Below are 19,464 nucleotides of genomic sequence, written 5' to 3'. Positions count from 1 at the left end.
TGGTACCTGTATTTTTCCACAAACTGGGCTGGGAACTGTTTTTTGAACAAAGGGTCCCCACAATATGTTAAAGCCATATAAGGTGGGGAGTGACTCCCCACACAAGAGAACTCCTGAAACACCTGAGGAACAAAGACTGAACTGGGGGAAGGGCTGGTCCCAGGCTAAAGGGATTTCTAGCCTGTGTATGGAAACCTGGTGAACTGCTTGTATTATCAGCCAGGGTGAGAGATTGCTAATTCATATCCAATCTAGCTAGTATGTTAGGCTTAGTTTGTGTTTTGTTTATTTGCTAGGTAATCTGCTTTGAATACCTGCACCCCCTTCCTCCGCACCCCCTCCCATCTCCAAACTCCCTCCCAGAGCCTGCACCCCCTCCCTCCACACTCCCTCCCAGAGCCTGCACCCCCACCCCCAGCCCAGAGCCTGCACCTCCTCCCTCCGCACCCCCTCCTGTCCCCAAACTCCCTCCCAGAGCCTATACCCCCACCCCCAGCCCAGAGCCTGCACCCCCCTCCCTCTGCCCCCCAAACTCCCTCCCAGAGCCTGCACCCCTCACTCCCTCCTCCTACACCCCCACCCCTTGCCCCAGCCTGGAGCCTGCACCCAGCACCCAAACGCCATCCCAAACCCTGCACCCCAGACTCCCTCCCCCACCCAAACTCCCTCCCAGATCCTTAGGCAGGTGGGGGGCGGAGTTTGGAGGGGCAGATTCTGGGCACCACCAAAATTTCTACAAACCTGCCGCCGCTGTCCACAGACCTAAGTTCCCTCTAAGCTGCACAGCCAAGCAGCAGACTATTAAGTGCCCCGACCACAACCCAGCCCAACCCCAGATTTGCCGTGGCCGGGAGAGAGGCGCCCCTCCCACAGCCCCAACTCAGCCCCCCTTCTCCCACAGCCCAGCCCCGGAGCTGCTGCGGCAGGGAGAGGCGCCTCTCCCAGCCCAGGTGCTGCTGTGGAGAGAGAGAGGGAGTTGGGGGGAAGTCCTCTCTCCCCGGTGCAGTCCTGGGGCAACCTGCATCCCAAACCCCTTATCCCCAGCTCCACCCCAGAGCCCGCACCCCCAGCCAGAGCCCTCATCCCCTCACACCCCAACCCTCTGCCCCAGCCCTGAGCCCCCTCCTGCATCCTGAACCCCTCATGCCTGGCCCCAGCCCAGAGCCCTCAGCCCCCTACACCCCAACCCTCTGCCCCAGCCCTGAGCCCCTCATCTCCAGGCCCACCCCAGAGCCCGCACCCCCAGCCAGAGCTCTCACCCCCCACACCCCAACCCTCTGCCCCAGCCCTGAGCCCCTCCTCTCTAGCCCCACCCCAGAGCCCACATCCCCAGCCAGAGCCCTCAGCCCCGCAAACCCCAACCCTCTGCCACAGCCCTGAGCCCCACCCCCAATATGGAGTGATGTGTCACACTTCACCTCCATATTGGTGCATATAACAAAATTCGTTCTGCACATGCTTGGGAAACACTAGAGGGAACACTGCCACAGACAGTGTATAAAGGGCCCACGAAAGGTGACTATGAAAATAAAAAGTTTCAGATCCCAGAAAAGGCATTCCGTTGTTATGATCAAGCCAAAGTCTGTGAATACCCCCACCTACAGGTGAAAACCCAGAAGTGTTGTTGTGACCATAGAAGCCAACAGTTTAGGGCTCTTTCTTATGCTGCGTCAAACACCCTGCCGAGCACGAGCAACATTTATAAAATTAAATAAATAAATATATGGAGATATCCCATCTCCTAGAACTGGAAGGGACGCTGAAAGGTCATTGAGTCCAGCCCCCTGCCTTCACTAGCAGGACCAAGTACTGATTTTGCCCCAGATACCTAAGTGGGCCCCTCAAGGACTGAACTCACAGCCCTGGGTTTAGCAGACCAATGCTCAAACCACTGAGCTATCCTTCCCCCCCCCTGAATTCTGTTCAGTCAGTTTTCAGTCTAAGACTTGGACTGAAAACTGACTGAACAGAATTCAATGATATACACAGACAACAGATTTCCAAAGGGGGCTGCACCTCCATTTGAAAATTTTTAGGGGTCTGCAAATGAAAAAAGGTTGAAAACCACTGGTGCAGGAAAATCCACCTCCCCGAGAGACGGTTGCTAGGTTGACGGAAGAATTCTTCTATCAATCTAGCACTGTCTACATGGGGACTGAGGTCAGCTTCATTATGTCACTCAAGGTTGTGGATTTTCACACCCTGAGCAACATAGGTGGGTCGATCTACTTTTCTAGTGTAGAACAGCCCTTAGAAATAAAGGCCCACAGAGCCCTGCGCTTCTTTTAGTACTGCCCTTCATGTTTACTAGATTCAGTACAGAGGGGATTAGAATCATGATGTAACACCAATGGGGGGAGTAAGGAGGGGGGAGACAATATTCTTTCAACACTTCTGTAAGAGGAAAATAGTCCCAAAAATCCCAGCAGGAAATCACAGGAGCACAAGCGTGCGGCTACAGTAGCTACTGCAGAAGCTACAAACAATCCACATATTAAAAGCAGGAAGTACAGATAAATGACTTGAATGTATGTCTCGTTCCTTCCAACAGTACACAGCAAACGAGTACTATAAATTTAATCTGGATGTGGTAGTGACCTTTGCATCACATTTTCATGTAGTTAGACAAGCTGTCAGATACTTTACACAGGCATTTTAGCCATCGAGATTACAATACACAAAGGGAAAACGATGGTCTTTTTTCCCCCTGATCTTGTGCAACGACCAACTGACTGATCTTCCACCACCTACCAAAATCATCCTGTTGATAGGGGAACAGCACAGGGGAGAACAGAAGAGGTAGGGTGGGCAGCACAAATGCCACCGTCCTGGGACAAGCTGTGCGATAACACGAACATCAAACTCTGTATCCAATGCACTTCAGCCCCTAAAAATCAGTGTAGACCCACTGGCTTTTTCAGACTCCTCAGAAGCAACAAAGGGAAACAGAAAACCATCCCGGTTTTCAAGTGGGCAGCTTTATTCTACATAGACTGTACAGACAACCATCAATGGACCCCACCTCTCACAGACGACTCTCTGTAAAAGTTTGGGGTCCCAAAGGGTACATCTTCATTGCAATCAAAGACTCGCGGCTGGCCCGGGTCAGCTGATTTGGGGTCACGGGGTTCGGGCTGCAGGGCTAAAAGCTGCACTGGAAACGTTCAGGCTCGGGCTGGAGCCCGGGCTCTGAAAACCAGCGAGGGGGGAAGGTCTCGGAGCCAGGCTCCAGCCTGAGCCCAGACATCGACACTACAAGTTTTAGCCCCGCAGCCCAAGCCTGGGTCAATCGAGCCGGGCTCTGAGGCTCGGTGCTGTGGGGTATTTATTGCAGTGTGCACGTACCCCAAGACACCAGAAGCCTAACTGGGAGTGGAGGTGGCTTCTGCTGGGTTGTTCTGCTGACTGAAGTAGCCGGAGAGCTCTTTTAGTGCTCTGTAGCGATGGGAGATGGAGTTCTTCACTGCCTTGGGCAGCTCGGCATACCTGGGGAGGGGGAGAAAAACAGGAATAGCCACAATCCCAACCAGAGCCTAAACCCTGGTTTGCTCGGTAACTGGGTGCACCTGAGTTCCCGCGGCCTGCTGAGAAGCTGAACCTGCTCCCTTCCCTGGTTATCGTCATGCCAGGGCTTAGAGATGCCGCTGGTGACAGACCAGATACGCGCATTCTGTAGCTGTCACATTCGTTTGCAGAAGCGGTTCCCTTGGCCTGCTTTGTACGTGCAGATTAGGGCGCCCTCTGTTGACTCTGGGCTTCACTTCGGCACCAACCTTTTGTCACATAATTTCTACTTGTGACTCAAGCAGGCTCTCTTGCCAGGCTTACCTCACTGAGCCCTTTGTCGGCTTATTCAGAGGGCAAGGAATTGAGTGCAGTTCCCTGAGAGTCAGACCCTGGGCCTGGGTCTCCATTATCCTGGCCCTGGGCAGTCATTTGCCCTTGTGCAATGCCACCTCTGTCCGTTTATTGAACGACACTACTCTAGGCAGGCTGATGCAGCTCACTGAAAGTCAGTCAATAAAAACCATATCTGACTCCTACAACAGTCCACCGACTAGCAGCAGCTACTAGAAACAACAGCAGAACCACCCCTGCATCTCTCCAAAGTCTGTGAGGAGTCCTAGGATGGGAAACAGTTCATTAGATACACACTCAGGTCGTCTGCCCTACAGGCTTGAGACAGTCTGAGCTGTGAGGTTCCAACCCACGTCCCCCATGGTCAAAGCTGTTGAGATGTAGGATTCTGCTTTAAGCCCATCTCAACTTCTCTCTGGCAGAGTTCACTGTAAGCGGGTTCCACTTTATGCATTAACAGGACCTTTGGTTTCATGATTTTCTGAACTAAGGAATTAAAGGCAAAGAGTCACTTACGTCTGGTTGTAACCGTCAGGCTGGAAGCAAGGATCCCAGCCAAAGTCTCTGGGGCCTCTGGGCTCAACAATGCGACCCTGCCAATTCGGGGAGGAAGAAGAAATAAGAGGTTTCTTTCTCGGCACTGCTCTGCCACATTCACGTCATTACACGCGGGAAAATGAACCGGTTACATTTTAGACCGAGCTCTGCTTTGGGAAACCACCAAAAGTTACAAGACTGTTTAGCATTCCCCCAAAACAAGGCCAAGGTAAACAACTAGGACTTCTTGGTTTAGTGCTCCATCTTCTTAAGTCCACGCCGTAGGCAGACAGGCCTGCACCGCTCTCCACCTTCCCCTGGCGCGCCTGCTCAACACACACATCCCAGGGCACTGAGGCGTCAGGACTCAGCCCCCAGTAAGAACTCCTGACTGTCTGAAGGATAAACTAACAAACACGCGGAGGAGAAACACGGGGCATGGATGGTGGGAGAAGACTGATCACTTCAGTGCTTCTCAGTACCAGCAAGATGTAGCCATATTAGAGGGAGTTCAGAGGAGCAACCACCCATCCAAACGAAAACGATAGGGTCTGGAAAGATGGACATCTGAGGAAAGGGTTAACTACGTGCAGCCGGGCGATGGGGCTTGGAGCTCATTGAAATGGTGCAGCCGCACATTCTGCTCCTAGCATTCAAGGGCTTGGAGGGCTGAACAGCTGCCAGGCTCAGGAGTGGAGACAAGAGAACTTGGAGGATCATTCAGAACCTTCAACCAACGTTTTCAAACTCCGGTGCCTCTGGGCACCACGATGAGTAGCCTGATCTTCAGACGTGCCGTGTAGCCACATCTTCCACTCAGGTCTATGGGAGCTGCAACTGCTCAGCAACCCTGAAAAAATCAGGCCATTGATGTAGGTGACTAAATATGGATGTAGGTGGCCAAGATGAGCCCCTTGCGAATTAGTGCTGTGAATGGATTCATGTTATAAGCCCCCTCACGCCCCAGCCTACTGCTATCTGCAGAGGCTTCTTTCGCCCAGCGATCTGAATACCTACGCAAGTCTGGCCTTTGAACAGCTTCACCGGGTCCTCCGGGTTTCCAGTGCTGAATGCAAAGGTGCAAAGAGCATAAGCGGACTTGTCTTCAAACCCCGCTAACAGCTTGTACAGACCTAAGCAACAGAAGGAGGATTCCATCATCTCCGCGTTTCATTCGGCACATGGCACAACTGACAAGAGGCAATCTGCAACGAGCGAGGGGAAACCCCAAACAAATAACGTTTTGTGCCCCCGTGGCAGGCCTCCCACAGACTGCATCCAACTCACAAGGGGGAGGGAGTATTACCGGGATTAGGCAGGGAATGGTCTGTCTCATGGGTATTTCAGGAGACTGGTGATCAGGATTCTTGGGCTCTACTCATGACTTTTCCACAGAATCCTTACAAGGGGGCTTAATGAATGTTTTTAAAGGGTTTTGCGATGCCTAGATGAGATGCTACATAACTGCCTAGGATAATGGTTTTATTCATCTGATACTAAAGGTTACATCTCCTGTCACTTGGGGTCAGTCTGTTTCCCATTGCCCATAGTTGTGACAGCAGAGAGGGAGCTCCTGGAGTGTAGTCAGAAGAGCAGGCAAGGAAGGGGGGTTTGGTGGTACTGGAAGGACAGGAGGTGGGTGACAGGAAGATCAGTAAAAAGCAGGAGATCAGGAAGGCACATACAGGGGATGGATGGATGGATTTTGGATAGGTTGGAAAAGAAGTGACAGGATTCAGTAATAGTCTGGGCGGGGGGGAGAAGGAAAGAGGGGTGACACCAAGGTTGTACTCCTGTGTTGCCATGTTGAACTGCTAACTGCAGGGCAATTAGGAAGAGCGGTTGTCAGTACCAAGGCAGATATGACTCTGAAGAGAGGTAGATTTGGGAGTCATCAGCACAGATATGGCTGCTGAAGCCATCAGCACAGATGATCTTACTGATAAGGTGTAGATGAAGCAAAGGGAGGGGCTAAGGGCAGAACATGATGGGACACATGGAGACCGTGAGGAATGGGGAGAAGTGAGCAGTCCCAGAGATGGCAAAGGAACCAGTCAAGTGCAGAGCTATGAAAGCCCAATGAGGAAAGGGATTCACTTCACATTGTTGCTAGATTGCACAGGAGCATGTGATTCTGAACAGCAAATCCCATTGAGAGCAGTAATTCAAAGGGAAATACCTTCTGGTTTTAACTTCTCTAGAAACCATTTTCTGAAACGTAAGAATAAAACAAGCGTCAGTGGCAGGGTTATTTTCTGCCATGGTCATCAACAACGGAAATATGTCTAGTGCAACATTCTATGGCGGATTTCTCTCTGCACAGGTTTCCTAGCACTATGAATCCCTGGTGAACTTGCACTGTTTAATAAACCTTACTCCGGGCTATATATTAACAAACATTAGGAAATGCAGATTTAGACTCCAAACCAGCAAGTTACAGACCCCCGAGGGTCGTACTGAAATCAATGGGTCTCCTCCCTGGGCCAGGAGTCAACTTGCATGGAGTTCATTTTGCAGGGTTGGGGCCTATTTCTTAAATAACAGAGCCTGTGGGTCTTTAGCCCAAGATTCTACTCCAGTAATTTTGCTATTCAGATTATAGGCCAGTCTGTTGTGCAGTACCACCTAGCCTGTATGTTCATTACTTTAGCGAGGAAGCATAGTCTAATGGTTAAAGCAGAGGACCCAGGAGACCTGGGTTCCTTTCTTGAGTTGCTGTACAATTTGGGGGAAATCACTTAAGCTCTCCATGCGGTAGCAATCCCCCCTGTAAAATGGGAAGAATACCTACCTCGCATAGGTGAGTTTGTAAAATACGTGGGAGCTCTTTAAATAAAGAGAACTATAAAAGCGCTAAGTATTCCTGAGGCCAAAAGTTCAGAAGAGTAATTCCCACGAATGAGCAGTGAGATGGTAAAAAAAAAAATCCTTCATTTGAAGATTTTTTTTCCTCCTTCCAGAATCACTAAGCCAATTGACTCACATATGGGGAGTGATCATTTGCCCAGTTTTGTTGTAAGAAATAAAGAATGTGAGTTATAGAAGTATGTAATCCCATTCCACCTTCCATGTTTTCTGCCCTGGTAACCAGAATCAGCAGAGCAAATCGTAGAGACACTGCAAACCTAAAAAGCAGTGCCAAGAGCTATGGCAGGACTTTGCTAGAGGAGTTCTGAGTAAGGCTGCGAGTCTGTCATGGAGGTCATGGATTCCGTAACTTTCCGGGAACTTCAGGTCTTCCGCAGCTGCAGCAGCTCGTGCAGCTGGCCCCGGGGTCACCCGAGCAGCTGGCCCTGGGGTGAGTCTCACCAGCTACTGCTGGGATGGCCCAGGGCCAGCTTGTTGGGTGGCCCCGGGGCCAGCCGCACTGACTGCTGCTTGGGCAGCCCCGAGCAGCTGTCGCCGGAACAGCAGCCGATGTGGCTGGCCCCGGGTGCCACTGGAGCAGCAGTGGTTCTAGGGGCTGCCCCGGAGCAGCGGTCCAGGGGGGCCTCGGAGCAGCGGGTGGGGTCAGCAGTCAGCCCCCACTGCTGGAGCAGGGGTCAGCCATTGGCCCCCGGGGCTCCCCTGGAGCAGCTAAGATTTAGTCAGGGGTATTTATAATAAAAGTCATGGACAGGTCACGGCCCGTGAATTTTTGTTTATTGCCTGTGACCTGTCTATGACTTTTACTAAAAACACCCCTGACTAAATCTTAGCCTTAGTTATGAGCGATTAAATTTAGAAATCTTGTTTCCAGTTGAACTACAGCAGCCTCCAGGGTCCCATTATACAATACAATAAATCCAGTGATTCGAATTAACAAAACTCGGTAGCTCTTTCTCTACTGAAGTGGCAGAATGGACAAAATTCCTCCCCTGATGACTTCAGTGTAATTACACAAGGGATGAATTTGGTCCAAACACTTTAAACCACAATTTCAGTTTAAGAGACCGACCCTGCAAATGATGCCTGTGCTGAGTTTGAAGTGAAGGGTGCCTGGATCAGCCCCCATGGATTCCTTCACAGGGCCAGGTCCTAGTTGGGATGCAGGAGCAGTAACCATAGCAGGGAGTAAATCAGGGTCACTGAACTGTCCCATGCACTATGCATTAAGTGCAAAGCAGGGACCGGGTGAGTACAAATCCCTTCCCCATTTCCTCTTTCTTCAGGATGACGCTCCAGGAGCTAGACCAGCAAACAACAGAAAAGAGAGTTCTGCTCCTGGGGTTTGGAGAGCCCCCAGGAATCACATCTCAGAAACCTATAGCCCTAGTCAAACCGTAGTACAGGAAAGAACTACAAGCATAGCCACTCCTACTTACATATATGGTCCTGGGAGGCCCCCCAAGGCATTGAAACACAAACAAGTGTCTTCTACGATAACAGGTCCCTGGATCTGCAGAGGGAAGTAAAAGAAACAGAAATATTAGATCTAAGGGGAAGGTACCTTCTCCTCAACTGCCTTTTTGGTTACAATCCATTATGGTTCCACATGATGTTAGAGCAGGGGTCGGCAACGTTTGGCACACGGCTCGCCAGGGTAAGCACCCTGGCGGGCCAGACCAGTTTATTTACCTGCTGACGTGGCAGGTTCGGCCGATCGCGGCCCCCACTGGCCGCGGTTCGCCGTCCCGGGCCAATGGGGGTGGCGGGAAACCGCGGCCAGCACATCGCTTGCCCGCGCCGCTTCTTGCCACCCCCATTGGCCCAGGACGGTGAACCGCGGCCAGTGGGGGGCCATGATCGGCCAAATCTGCCGCGTCAGCAGGTAAATAAACTGGCCCGGCCCGCCAGGGTGCTTACCCTGGTGAGCCACGTGCCAAACGTTGCCGACCCCTGCGTTAGAGGCTTCATAAAAACGCAGCATCCATTAAAGCTCCTTAAATCTGAGGAGATTATACACAGAGAGAGAACAAGCAACGAACCCTGTGCTCTGCACCTGCAGCTAGAAGTGGCACTACCAAGGCAGAGATAATAAGCTTTCCTTTGGAAGTTTGAGGAGAGCTAATCTAAAGCATTCACATGGGTATCGCTCTCATTGGGGGGCAGTACTGGAGGAACCTAAAATGCGGAGGGGGGGGGGTGCGGTTTGTTGCATTTGCACAGTCCTGACTTTCATTGGAGCCCGAGGCCTAACTGGCTTCTTCATTCTGAAAAAAAATCTGTGCCTGGGCTCTTTGGATGACAACCTGTCACTGGCTGGTGGAGAACTGCTTCCTTACTCCCCAAATGATAAGATGGGAACAAAGGCGCTGACCCCGTACCCGCAATCGGGGGCACCAGAACAGAGGGTCCATGCAGCCATAGCCCCATCACTTTTAAAAGTGGGAGGGCGATGTCCTCCCACTTTTTACCGGCTGTAGGGCGTGTGAAAAGGAGTGAGCAGGGGCCGGGTTCTTAGTGGGAAAGGCAGTGAGAGGGCGGGGCCCCGGGGGAAGAGGCAGGGCGGGGCCTTGGAGAAGGGGTAGGGCCTCGGGGAAGGGGCAGGGCCCCAGGCAGGAAGAGGTGGGCCTCAGGGGCAAGGGACAGTGCAAGGGTGGGCCCTAGGGGAAATGGACAGTGCCGGTGGCCCCCCCCACACACACACATTTTTGCCACTCCTGCCGCAATAGGTACAGTAACTCCTGACTTAACGTCGTCTTGGTTAACATTGTTTCATTGTTACGTTGTTGATCAATTAGGGAACATGCTCGCTTAACGTTGCGCAATGCTCCTTTATAACAGGTAAACAGGATGAAGTTTAACAGAGACAAATGCAAAGTGCTCCACTTAGGAAGGAAAAATCAGTTTCACACATACAGAATGGGAAGAGACTGTCTAGGAAGGAGTATGGCAGAAAGGGATCTAGGGGTTATAGTGGACCACAAGCTAAATATGAGTCAACAGTGTGATGCTGTTGCAAAAAAAGCAAACATGATTCTGGGATGTATTAACAGGTGTGTTGTGAGCAAGACACGAGAAGTCATTCTTCCGCTCTACTCTGCTCTGGTTAGGCCTCAGCTGGAGTATTGTGTCCAGTTCTGGGCGCCGCATTTTAAAAAAGATGTGGAGAAATTGGAGCGGGTCCAGAGAAGAGCAACAAGAATGATTAAAGGTCTTGAGAACATGACCTATGAAGGAAGGCTGAAAGAATTGGGTTTGTTTAGTTTGGAAAAGAGAAGACTGAGAGGGGACATGATAGCAGTTTTCAGGTATTTAAAAGGGTGTCATAAGGAGGAGGGAGAAAATTTGTTCACCTTAGCCTCTAAGGATAGAACCAGAAGCAATGGGTTTAAACTGCAGCAAGGGAGGTCTAGGTTGGACATTAGGAAAAAGTTCCTAACTGTCAGGGTGGTTAAACACTGGAATAAATTGCCTAGGGAGGTTGTGGAATCTCCATCTCTGGAGATATTTAAGAGTAGGTTAGATAAATGTCTATCAGGGATGGTCTAGACGGTATTTGGTCCTGCCATGCGGGCAGGGGACTGGACTTGATGACCTCTCGAGGTCCCTTCCAGTCCTAGAATCTATGAATCTATGAATAACGTTGTTTGGCAGCCACCTGCTTTGTCCACTGCTTGCAGAAAGAGCAGCCCGTTGGAGCTAGTTGCTGGGGGCTTGGAACCGGGGTGGACTGGCAGCCCCCCATCCGCTCCCCCTTCCCCTAAATTCCCTGTGCAGCAGCCACCCTATTCCGGGCAGTTCAGCTGTCCCTCCCCCCACTGCCTTGTGGTGCTCCTACCTTCTGCCTTGGAGCTGCTCCTGGGAGCCTCCTGCTTGCTATGCGGGGAGAGAGGGGTGCTAATGTCAGGGTGTCCCCCTCCCCCCCCACTCCTGCCCCCCATCTCCACAGAGCAGGAGGGGACACGATAGGGATCAGGAAGAAGGGAGCTTACTGGCAGCAGCTGCTGTCTCAATTTGAGGATCTACTTAAACAGGCAATGTACTTAGAGTGGGTAAATGTACTTAAAGGGGCAATGTGCGTCTCTCTCTCTCTCACACGTGTGTGTCTCTGTCTCTCTCTTCCATGCTGTCTCCCCACCCTCCATTCGTGCTGCCTTGTAGAGTGTGAAGCTACATTAACAACAACGTGTTAACCCTTGAGGGCTCAGCTGTTCTAGTTCATCGTTTAGCAGCAAGGCATTCCCTGGGAAATATCCCACCCTCTGACTTCACCACCTCAACCAAGCTTCACAATCATAATTGCTGTGTACAGTATTAAACTATTTGTTTAAAACTTATACTGTGTATGTGTGTGTGTGTGTAGATATATATTTCCCTGGAACCTAACCCCCCACTATTTACATTAATTCTTATGGGGAAAGTGGATTCGCTTAACATTGTTTTGCTTCAAGTCGCATTTTTCAGGAACATAATTACAACATTAAACGAGGAGTTACTGTACCTAATAACAGCAGCAGCCTCTGTTCTAGGGAAGCGAGAGGCCAGAGCTCTGCGGATGGGCACTCTATACTCCACCATGTCCCTGCTCTACCAGATTAGAAGACAAGAATACTAATCATCTAGGACAGAACCAGTTGTAGGAATGTTCTGCCAAAGCAACTGAGCTGATCTCACTCTCAGCCCTAGAGATCAATGGGATCAGGCCAGGGAAGGGCCTTTGCCATAGAAGACCCTATTTATGAACCTCTCTCATAAGGGCTTCCATTGGAATTTCTCTGTAGCTATATTCAAATTTTCTACATCCTTTTTCTTGGCACCAGTCAGTCCATGGCCATTTAATTCCCCACCAACTATGTGCCAAACGAGTGGGTAGTCATGCAGTGGGTAACAGCTGGGCCATTTAGCCTAAACTCTTGGTTAATCTCCATTCATTTTTGACTGACACCTGTGGAAGTGGGGAAAGTGGAAAAGGAAACGACCTGATTTGCTGCTTCCCGGCATTTCTGAATGGAGATCTCGTCTGGTTCCCCTTGGTATTCTGGCACTGCAACAAGGACAGGAGGGATTATTGCGAGGTGAGGGGTGGCCAATGGCTGCTGAAACGTTACCGTTTAATGAGCGAGAAACAAAGTCACGGACTTACAGTCAATTTTTTTTGCAACCAGTCTGTACGGAAACGCATCCCCCAGGATCTGAAGGACCTGTTGGGAACAAGACAGAGGCTGTTCAGCCAGCTCTGCGGGCGGGGGACAGTGCCTAGCCCAGTGTGTGAGATACTGGGAGGAAGTTTGGTCCCGTCCTCCCCTAGACACAGGGGCTCTCAACACCCGCCTCAGACCCAGGCGCTATGGGGCGGGGGAGGAGTGACAGTAAGTTTGGAGCAGGGCGGGCACTGGGCAGTGCTGGATGGGAGCAGTGTTTGGCCGGGATCAGGGATGGCGGGGGGACTTGCTCTAAGGCTCCTACCAGGCTCCGGCAGGGACGCTGAGAGCAGGTTCGGGCCCCGGTGAAAAAAATTTTTCGGGCACCCAGCAAGGGCACACCGCTAAACAGGCCGACGAGAGGGGAGGAAGCCAGGCCCCGGTAAGATGACGAGAGGAGGTGGGAAGCCAGGCCCCGGGCCCCCTTCCAGACCACCGGACCCGGTAATTTGTACCAGCTTCCCCCCCTCTCGTCAGCCCTGGGCTCCGGTTCAGGGGAGCGGAACCCCCCGACGGGGTTCGTCCAGTGACAGGTTCAGCGTCGGGAGCGTCCCCAGGGCAGCGACAGTCCTGGCGGAGCCCGAACCCCAGTCTGCCCGGGCGTTAACTCTGGAGCCTAATGACGGCAGCGCGCGGAACGGGGGGGCAGTGACAACAGGGGGCGGGGCTAGCTGCGGGGGCGGGAGCAAGCACCGCACGCTGGAGGAGGCCCCGCCCCTTCCCCGGAAGACCCCCGTCCGGGGGTTGGCGGACGCCATGCTTCATTCCGGTACGGTGGCCCCCTCCGTCCAATCCGCGCAGCTCCCTACCCCCCACCTCTTCGAGCTTCTTGGCGTTGCCGGTCACGAACACCACGTTCCTCCCGGCGGCGGCGGCCATAGCAGAGCCACAGCGCCTGCGCGCTGACCTGCCAATCACAGCCTCGCCGCCCGGCAGCCAGGGCAACGCGCCTAGCCCCGCCCCGCGGGACCGGCCAATGAGAGGAGAGACCGATCTTCCAGCGCCGTGGGGACTGAAAGGAGCCACGGTACGCATTTCCGGTGACGAAGGGCGAGGGAGGCTCGGGGACAAGACACTTCCGGTCTCCCAAGCCGCCACTAGCTGGAGCAGACCGGAAGTGCTTTTCTGCCCCCAGCCCCGAGCTCTATGGCCCTGGAGGCCGGAAGTGCGTTGTCGGGTTGCTCCGGTAACCGATGCTCTGTCGGAGGGGGCGGGGGGCTGCGGAGACCCAGCAGGGCGATGCTGTGGCCTGGGTGTAACGTGGCCTCCCTCGCACCTGGCCCGTGCACGGCCGCGGCTCTGCTGCCCCGGAAGGGGTCACCAGGGGTTTTACCGACCCCCTGCCCTGCTTAGCGTTGCCAACTGTCTATGGGCACCAAACCGACTACCCTAGCCCCGCCCCTTCCCCGGGGCCCCGCCCCCGCTCACTACATGCCCCCTCCCTCACTTTCCCTGGGCTGGGGCAGGGTTTTGCGGTGCGGGAGGGGATCAGGGCTCTGGGATGGGGATGGGGGATTTTATGGTGCAAGAGGGGGTTCCTGCTGGGGCTGAGCTATTCGGAGTGCGGGAGGGGGCTGTGAGTTGCGGCAGGGGGTTGAGGGGTACAGGAGGGGGTCAGGGCTCTGGGGTTGGGCAGGGGATGAGGGGTTCAGGGTGTGGGGGGCTCTCGGCTGGGGCAGGGGGTTGAAGTGCAGGGGGTGGGGGCTCGGGTGCAGGAGGGGGCTCTGGTTTGCGGGGTCTATGGGCTGGAGTGCAGGAAGGGGTACGTGCTCTGGGGTGGGGCCAGGGATGAGGGGGTTGGGGTACGGGGGGGCTCAGGGCTGGGGCAGGGGATTGGGGCACAGGCTTACGTTGGGCAGCTCCCTGTCAGTGGCGCAGCAGGGCTAAGGCAGGCTCCCTGGCACCGTGCTGCACCCCGGAAACGGCCAGCAGCTCCGGCTCCTAGGCGGGGGCAGGAGCTCCACAGTGCACACTGCTCTTACCACAGGCACTGCCTCCCCAGCTCCCATTGGCCAGGAAATGGCCAATGGGAGTGCAGAGCTGGTGCGTGGGGTGGGGGCAGCGCGTGGAGCCCCATGGCCCCCCAGCCTAGGAATCGGACCTGCTGGCCGCTTCCACGGTGCAGCACGGTGCCCCAGGACAGGTAGGGACTAGCCTGCCTTAGCCCTGCCGACCGGGCTTTTAATGGCCCGGTCAGCGGTGCTAACCGAAGCCGCCAGGGTCCCTTTTCAACCGGGTGTTTCGGTCGAAAACTGGACACCTGGTCACCCTAGCCCTACTCCAGTTTGCGGGCTCCCATCGGGGGGGGGGCCCTGATAGGCCCAGCTGCATATCCCCCACACACTTCGGGGCTGCTGGGGGGGATCCTTGCTGGGTCTAGGGGGGATTCAAGCTCTGATCCCCTCCCGCTTCCACTCCTCTTTAGCCCGGACTCCCCTGGGCTTTAGCAGCGCACAGACATGGGTGTGCCATTCCGGTAGGGTCTTACCAGGAGAGAAATGCCTTAGTGCACCAAGGGGCTGAGAGACTCTGACCCACCCGAGTCACTTAACACCTCCAGATGAGGAAACAGCTGAGAGCAGGAAGTTCCTGTCTTTATTAAGTTCCCCCCCTTACAGCATAGCCTGGCCCTCTCTGGAACTGGGGAAGGCCTTGGGGCTCTATAGTTAATTCTTTCTGTTCCCCAGATACACTGAAAGGAGCACTTCCATACCACATGCCAAATATTAAATACACCTCTACCCCGATATAACGCCACCCGATATAACACGAATTCGGATATAACGCAGTAAAGCAATGCTCCAGGGGGGTGGGGCTGCGCGCGCCGGTGGATCAAATCAAGTTTGATGTAACGCGGTTTCACCTATAACACAGTAAGATTTTTTGGCCCCCGAGGACAGCGTTCTATCGAGGTAGAGGTGTACATGCAGCCCTGCTGTACTAAAACAAAGAAATTAACCAGTCGAAGGGTATAAGATCCACAGAGCATATGTACACCGCTGTCATTCCTTCCATATTTAATGTAGGCCACGGGTTAGGCTGTTAAATGTGGAAGCAAATGTGAGAGTCATCAGAGGTTTTGGGAGAGGATTCAGAATCTGCTTCTGAGCCGGCACCCTGCAAATCCACTTGTAGGGCAAACTCCTCGGCTGCTGAAATACGCAGAGCGTGGGAATTTCAAAAGCACTCAGCGCCGGCCTTGTTCTTCCCCCATTGCAATCAAAGGTAAACCTCCCCTTCACTTCAAAGAGAGCAGAGCGAGGGCAATACTGGGCTTGTTGAAAATAACCCCGGGAAGGGTCAATAGCAGAAGTTCTTTCCTATGGACACATTTTAGGTGGTTTGGCAAATTGCAGAGTGGTTTTTTTAAGTATAAATATTCGTATTTTACAGGGAAAGGTGAACTACACAGATGAGGGAATCCAGTTCACCATTCCTTGTCAGGCCGACAGTTCTTCGCAGCTGGGATTTTGAAAGCAGCCCAGCTCCCACTGAAGCCAGATTCCTATTGAATCTGAGAGCATCCTTCCCTTAGGGTCCTTGGAAATCCTGAGCATGCACCATCCCCTCTAAGGAACAGAGAGGGTGGGAAAATTTCAAGTAATCGTTCAGGGGGAATTAGCCCCTTTCAGACAGATCCTCTGCAAAGCAGCGTCTGGTTTTAGTGTAACAGGCTTATGGCAGCACAAGACATGAAACAAACACACAACCGCATACAGTACACGACATGTTCCCTTTTGGAGTTTGCAACCAGCACAGCGCCCCCTCCCCCCCATTAACAAAGCAGCTGAGAAATGTTTTCCACCGGCGCTACTTGCACAGCGACTCGAATATCTCCAGGGTCCTTTTGATCTCCCGGATCTGTTTGGCCAGGGCGTGGACCGGCTGCATGGAGCGGTCCAGCTCCTCGCAGCGGGCCATCAGCGTGTACATCCCTTTGATGCTCATGTCTACGGACTCGCCCAGGCTGTCCACGGCGTCCCGGTAGGTCTGGATGTAGCCCACGCTCAGGGCCGTCATGTTCTGGATGCTGCCGCTCAAGCTCCTCATCATCTGGTCCACTTTGTGGGCCACCTCTTGGGTCAGGCGCTCCAGCTCCGCCAGCACCGCGGGGTCAATGGGGGGGATGTCGGCCGCTTTGCTCCGCCCCAGCCCTGGGAAGGGCTGGCCCGGGGGCTCCGGCTCCTCCAGGCTGCCCCGGGAGCTCAGCTTGATTTTCAGCTGCAGGTTGTTGGCCACGAAGTGGGTGAGGTCCCCGTCGTGGCTGACCGTCCCTTCCAGCTCCAGGGCGCTGGAGATGGTGGCGCGGCGCCCTTCCTGCGCCCGGCTGGCCCCGTACGCCTGGCTGATCCCATCCAAGCTGCGGCTGTCCAGCAGCCGCCCTCCGGCCAGCCTGTCCCCAGCGGCAGCCGCCTGCTGCCTCCGCGAGCCTTCCCGGCACGGATCCTCCAGGCTGGCCGCGGCCCCCGGGGCTTGGACGCGCACCTGGGCCATGATGTGCTGCGGCAGGCCTGCGCCCCTCTCCATGCTCCGGCCTGGGGCTCCCAGCGCGCACTGGCCGGGAGGGGGACAGCGACACCAGGGGAGGAGCCTAGGGAGAGGCAGCTAGGGAGGGACGCAGGGAGAAAGCCAGCGATCCAGTTTGCACCTTTCCGAGGAGGAGGAGCGAGCTGGGGAGAGGGGGATCCCTGATTGGGCTCTCCCAGAGGCAAAGAGCAAATCACAAGCAGCAACACCAGGACGGGGGGAAGAGGCGAGACAGGAGAGGGTGTGAATGTGATTGAGACAGGGAGGATGAGGGGGAGGGAGGGAGGGAATAGGATGAGGAAAGAAAAGGTAGGAAAAAGAGACAGAAGAGGGGTAGGAGGGATGGAATGAGAAGAGGGGGAGAGAAAGGGTCACGGAAGTGAAGGCAAGATTCATGGATCTTAAGGCAGAAGGAATCTGATCATCTACTCCAGGGGTGGCCAATCTGTGGCTCCGGAGCCACATGCAGCTCTTCAGAAGTTAATATGCAGCTCCTTAGATACATGGGGGCGCCGGCGGAGCAAAAAAAAAAGAAAAGGAAGCCGCGAAATATCAGGATGCGGGACAGACGCCTAAATATTGGGACAGTCCCGATTTTATCGGGACCAACTCTGGGGCTGGAGCTACAGGCAACAACTTTCCAGTGTGCCGGGGGTGCTCACTGCTCAACCCCTGTCTCTGCCACAGGCCCTGTCCCCCTCCCCTGAGCCTGCCATGCGCTCGCTCCTCCCCTTTCCCCTCAGAGCCTCCTGCACGCCACAAAACAGCTGATTGAGAGGTGTGGGGAAGGAGGGGGAGGCGCTGATTGGCTGGTGTGATGGTGGGTGGGAGGCACTGGGAGCGGGGTGGGGGGAAGCTGATGGGGGGCTGCTGATGTATTACTGTGGCTCTTTGACAATGTCCATTGGTAAATTCTGGCTCCTTCTCAGGCTGGCCACCCCTGATCTACTTTGACATCCTGCATAGCATGGGCCAGAGAATCTCACCCAGTTACCTCTGTATTGATCCCAATCACTTGTGTTTGCCTACAGCCAGGGCTGGCTCCAGGGTTTTTGCCGCCCCAAGCAGCCAAACAAAAACAACAACCAAAAAAGCCGCGATTGCGATCTGCGACGGCAATTCGGCAGGAGGTCCTTCGCTCCGAGCAGGAGTGAGGGACCGTCCGCCGAATTGCCCCCGAACAGCTGGACGTGCCGCCCCTCTCCGAAGTGGCCGCCCCAAGCACCTGCTTGGTAAGCTGGTGCCTGGAGCCGGCCCTGCCTACAGCAGTGGTTCTCAGCCCGGGCTATGCAGAGGTCTTCCAGGGGGTGCATCAACTCATCTAGATATTTGCCCAGTTTTACAACAGGCTACAAAAAAAAGCACTAGTGAAGTCAGTACAAACTAAAACGTCATACAGACAATGACGTGTTTATTCTGCTCTATATACTATACAATGAAATGTAAGTACAATAGTTATATTCCATTTGATTTATTTTAGAATTATATGGTAAAAATGAGGAAGTCAGCAATTGTTCAGTAATAGTGTATTTTTATGTCTGATTTTGTTAGGGTTACCATATTTCAGCAAGCAAAAAAGAGGACGGGAGGAGCCCCGCCCTAGCCCCGCCCCTGCCCCTCCCACTTCCCGCCCCCCCAGAACCTCCAACCCTCCCCCCGTTCCTTGTCCCCTGACTGCCCCCTCCTGGGACCCCTGCCCCTAACTGCCCCCCAGGACTCCACTCCCTATCTAAGCCTCCCTGCCTCTTGTCCCCTGACTGCCCCAACCCTTATCCACACCCCCACCCCCAGACAGACCCCTGGGACTCCCACGCCCCATCCAACCACTCCCCACCCCCTGACAGCCCCCCCAGAACTCCCAACCCATCTAAACCCCTCTGCTCCCTGTCCCCTGACTGCTCCGATCCCTCTCCGCACTCCTGCCCCCTGACAGCCCCCCCCAGAACTCCCAACCCATCTAAACCCCTCTGCTCCCTGTCCCCTGACTGCTCTGATCCCTCTCCCCACTCCTGCCCCCTGACAGCTCCCCCCCAGAACTCCCAGCCCACCACCCCGCTCCTTGTCCCCTGACTGCCCCCTCCTGGGACCCCTGTTCCTGACTGCCCCCTCCTGGGACCCCTGTTCCTAACTGCCCTCCAGAACCCCACCCCCTACCTAAGACTCCCTGTTCCTTGTCCCCTAACTGCCCCCTCCTAAGACCCCCCCAACTGCCCCCCAGGACCCTACCCCCTACCTGTACCCTGACTGCCCAAAACTTTCTCCACTCCCCCCAAAAAGCCCCCCCCCGTTTCTTGACTGCCCCCTCCAGAACCTCCCTGCCCCTTCTCCTGCCCCCCTTACCCTGCTGCTCAGAACAGGGTGTTGGGCTCTGTGCCAGCCGGACACGTGGCTGCGCTCCCCAGCACAACAAAACCCGGTCCCTGGCCCTGCACAACAAAACCCGGTCCCTGGCCCTGCACAGTGCTGCCGGACCGGG

General features: G+C 54.4%; 2 protein-coding genes across 2 annotated transcripts; both read right to left on the bottom strand.

Annotated features, from left to right (window-relative positions):
- Window positions 1-2,958: 2,958 nt before the first annotated feature.
- Window positions 2,959-13,499, bottom strand: ITPA (inosine triphosphatase). The gene is made up of 8 exons (XM_005294219.4): window positions 13,278-13,499; window positions 12,404-12,461; window positions 12,240-12,304; window positions 8,700-8,773; window positions 6,575-6,606; window positions 5,413-5,528; window positions 4,375-4,451; window positions 2,959-3,486 (listed from the first exon to the last, which is right to left on the bottom strand). The coding sequence occupies exons 1-8, from the start codon at window positions 13,494-13,496 to the stop codon at window positions 3,363-3,365; spliced, it is 765 nt and encodes a 254-aa protein (XP_005294276.3). The 5' UTR covers window positions 13,497-13,499; the 3' UTR covers window positions 2,959-3,362.
- A 1,964-nt stretch (window positions 13,500-15,463) lies between these two features.
- Window positions 15,464-17,105, bottom strand: BORCS6 (BLOC-1 related complex subunit 6). The gene has a single exon (XM_005294218.4). The coding sequence runs from the start codon at window positions 16,986-16,988 to the stop codon at window positions 16,272-16,274; it is 717 nt and encodes a 238-aa protein (XP_005294275.2). The 5' UTR covers window positions 16,989-17,105; the 3' UTR covers window positions 15,464-16,271.
- Between the last annotated feature and the right edge of the window lie 2,359 nt (window positions 17,106-19,464).

Source organism: Chrysemys picta, chromosome 4 (assembly GCF_011386835.1).
Source record: "Chrysemys picta bellii isolate R12L10 chromosome 4, ASM1138683v2, whole genome shotgun sequence".
In the NCBI taxonomy this organism is placed as follows: domain Eukaryota; kingdom Metazoa; phylum Chordata; order Testudines; family Emydidae; genus Chrysemys; species Chrysemys picta.
The sequence above is the reverse complement of the archived record's forward strand: the minus strand, read 5'-3'. Positions and strand labels throughout refer to the sequence as shown.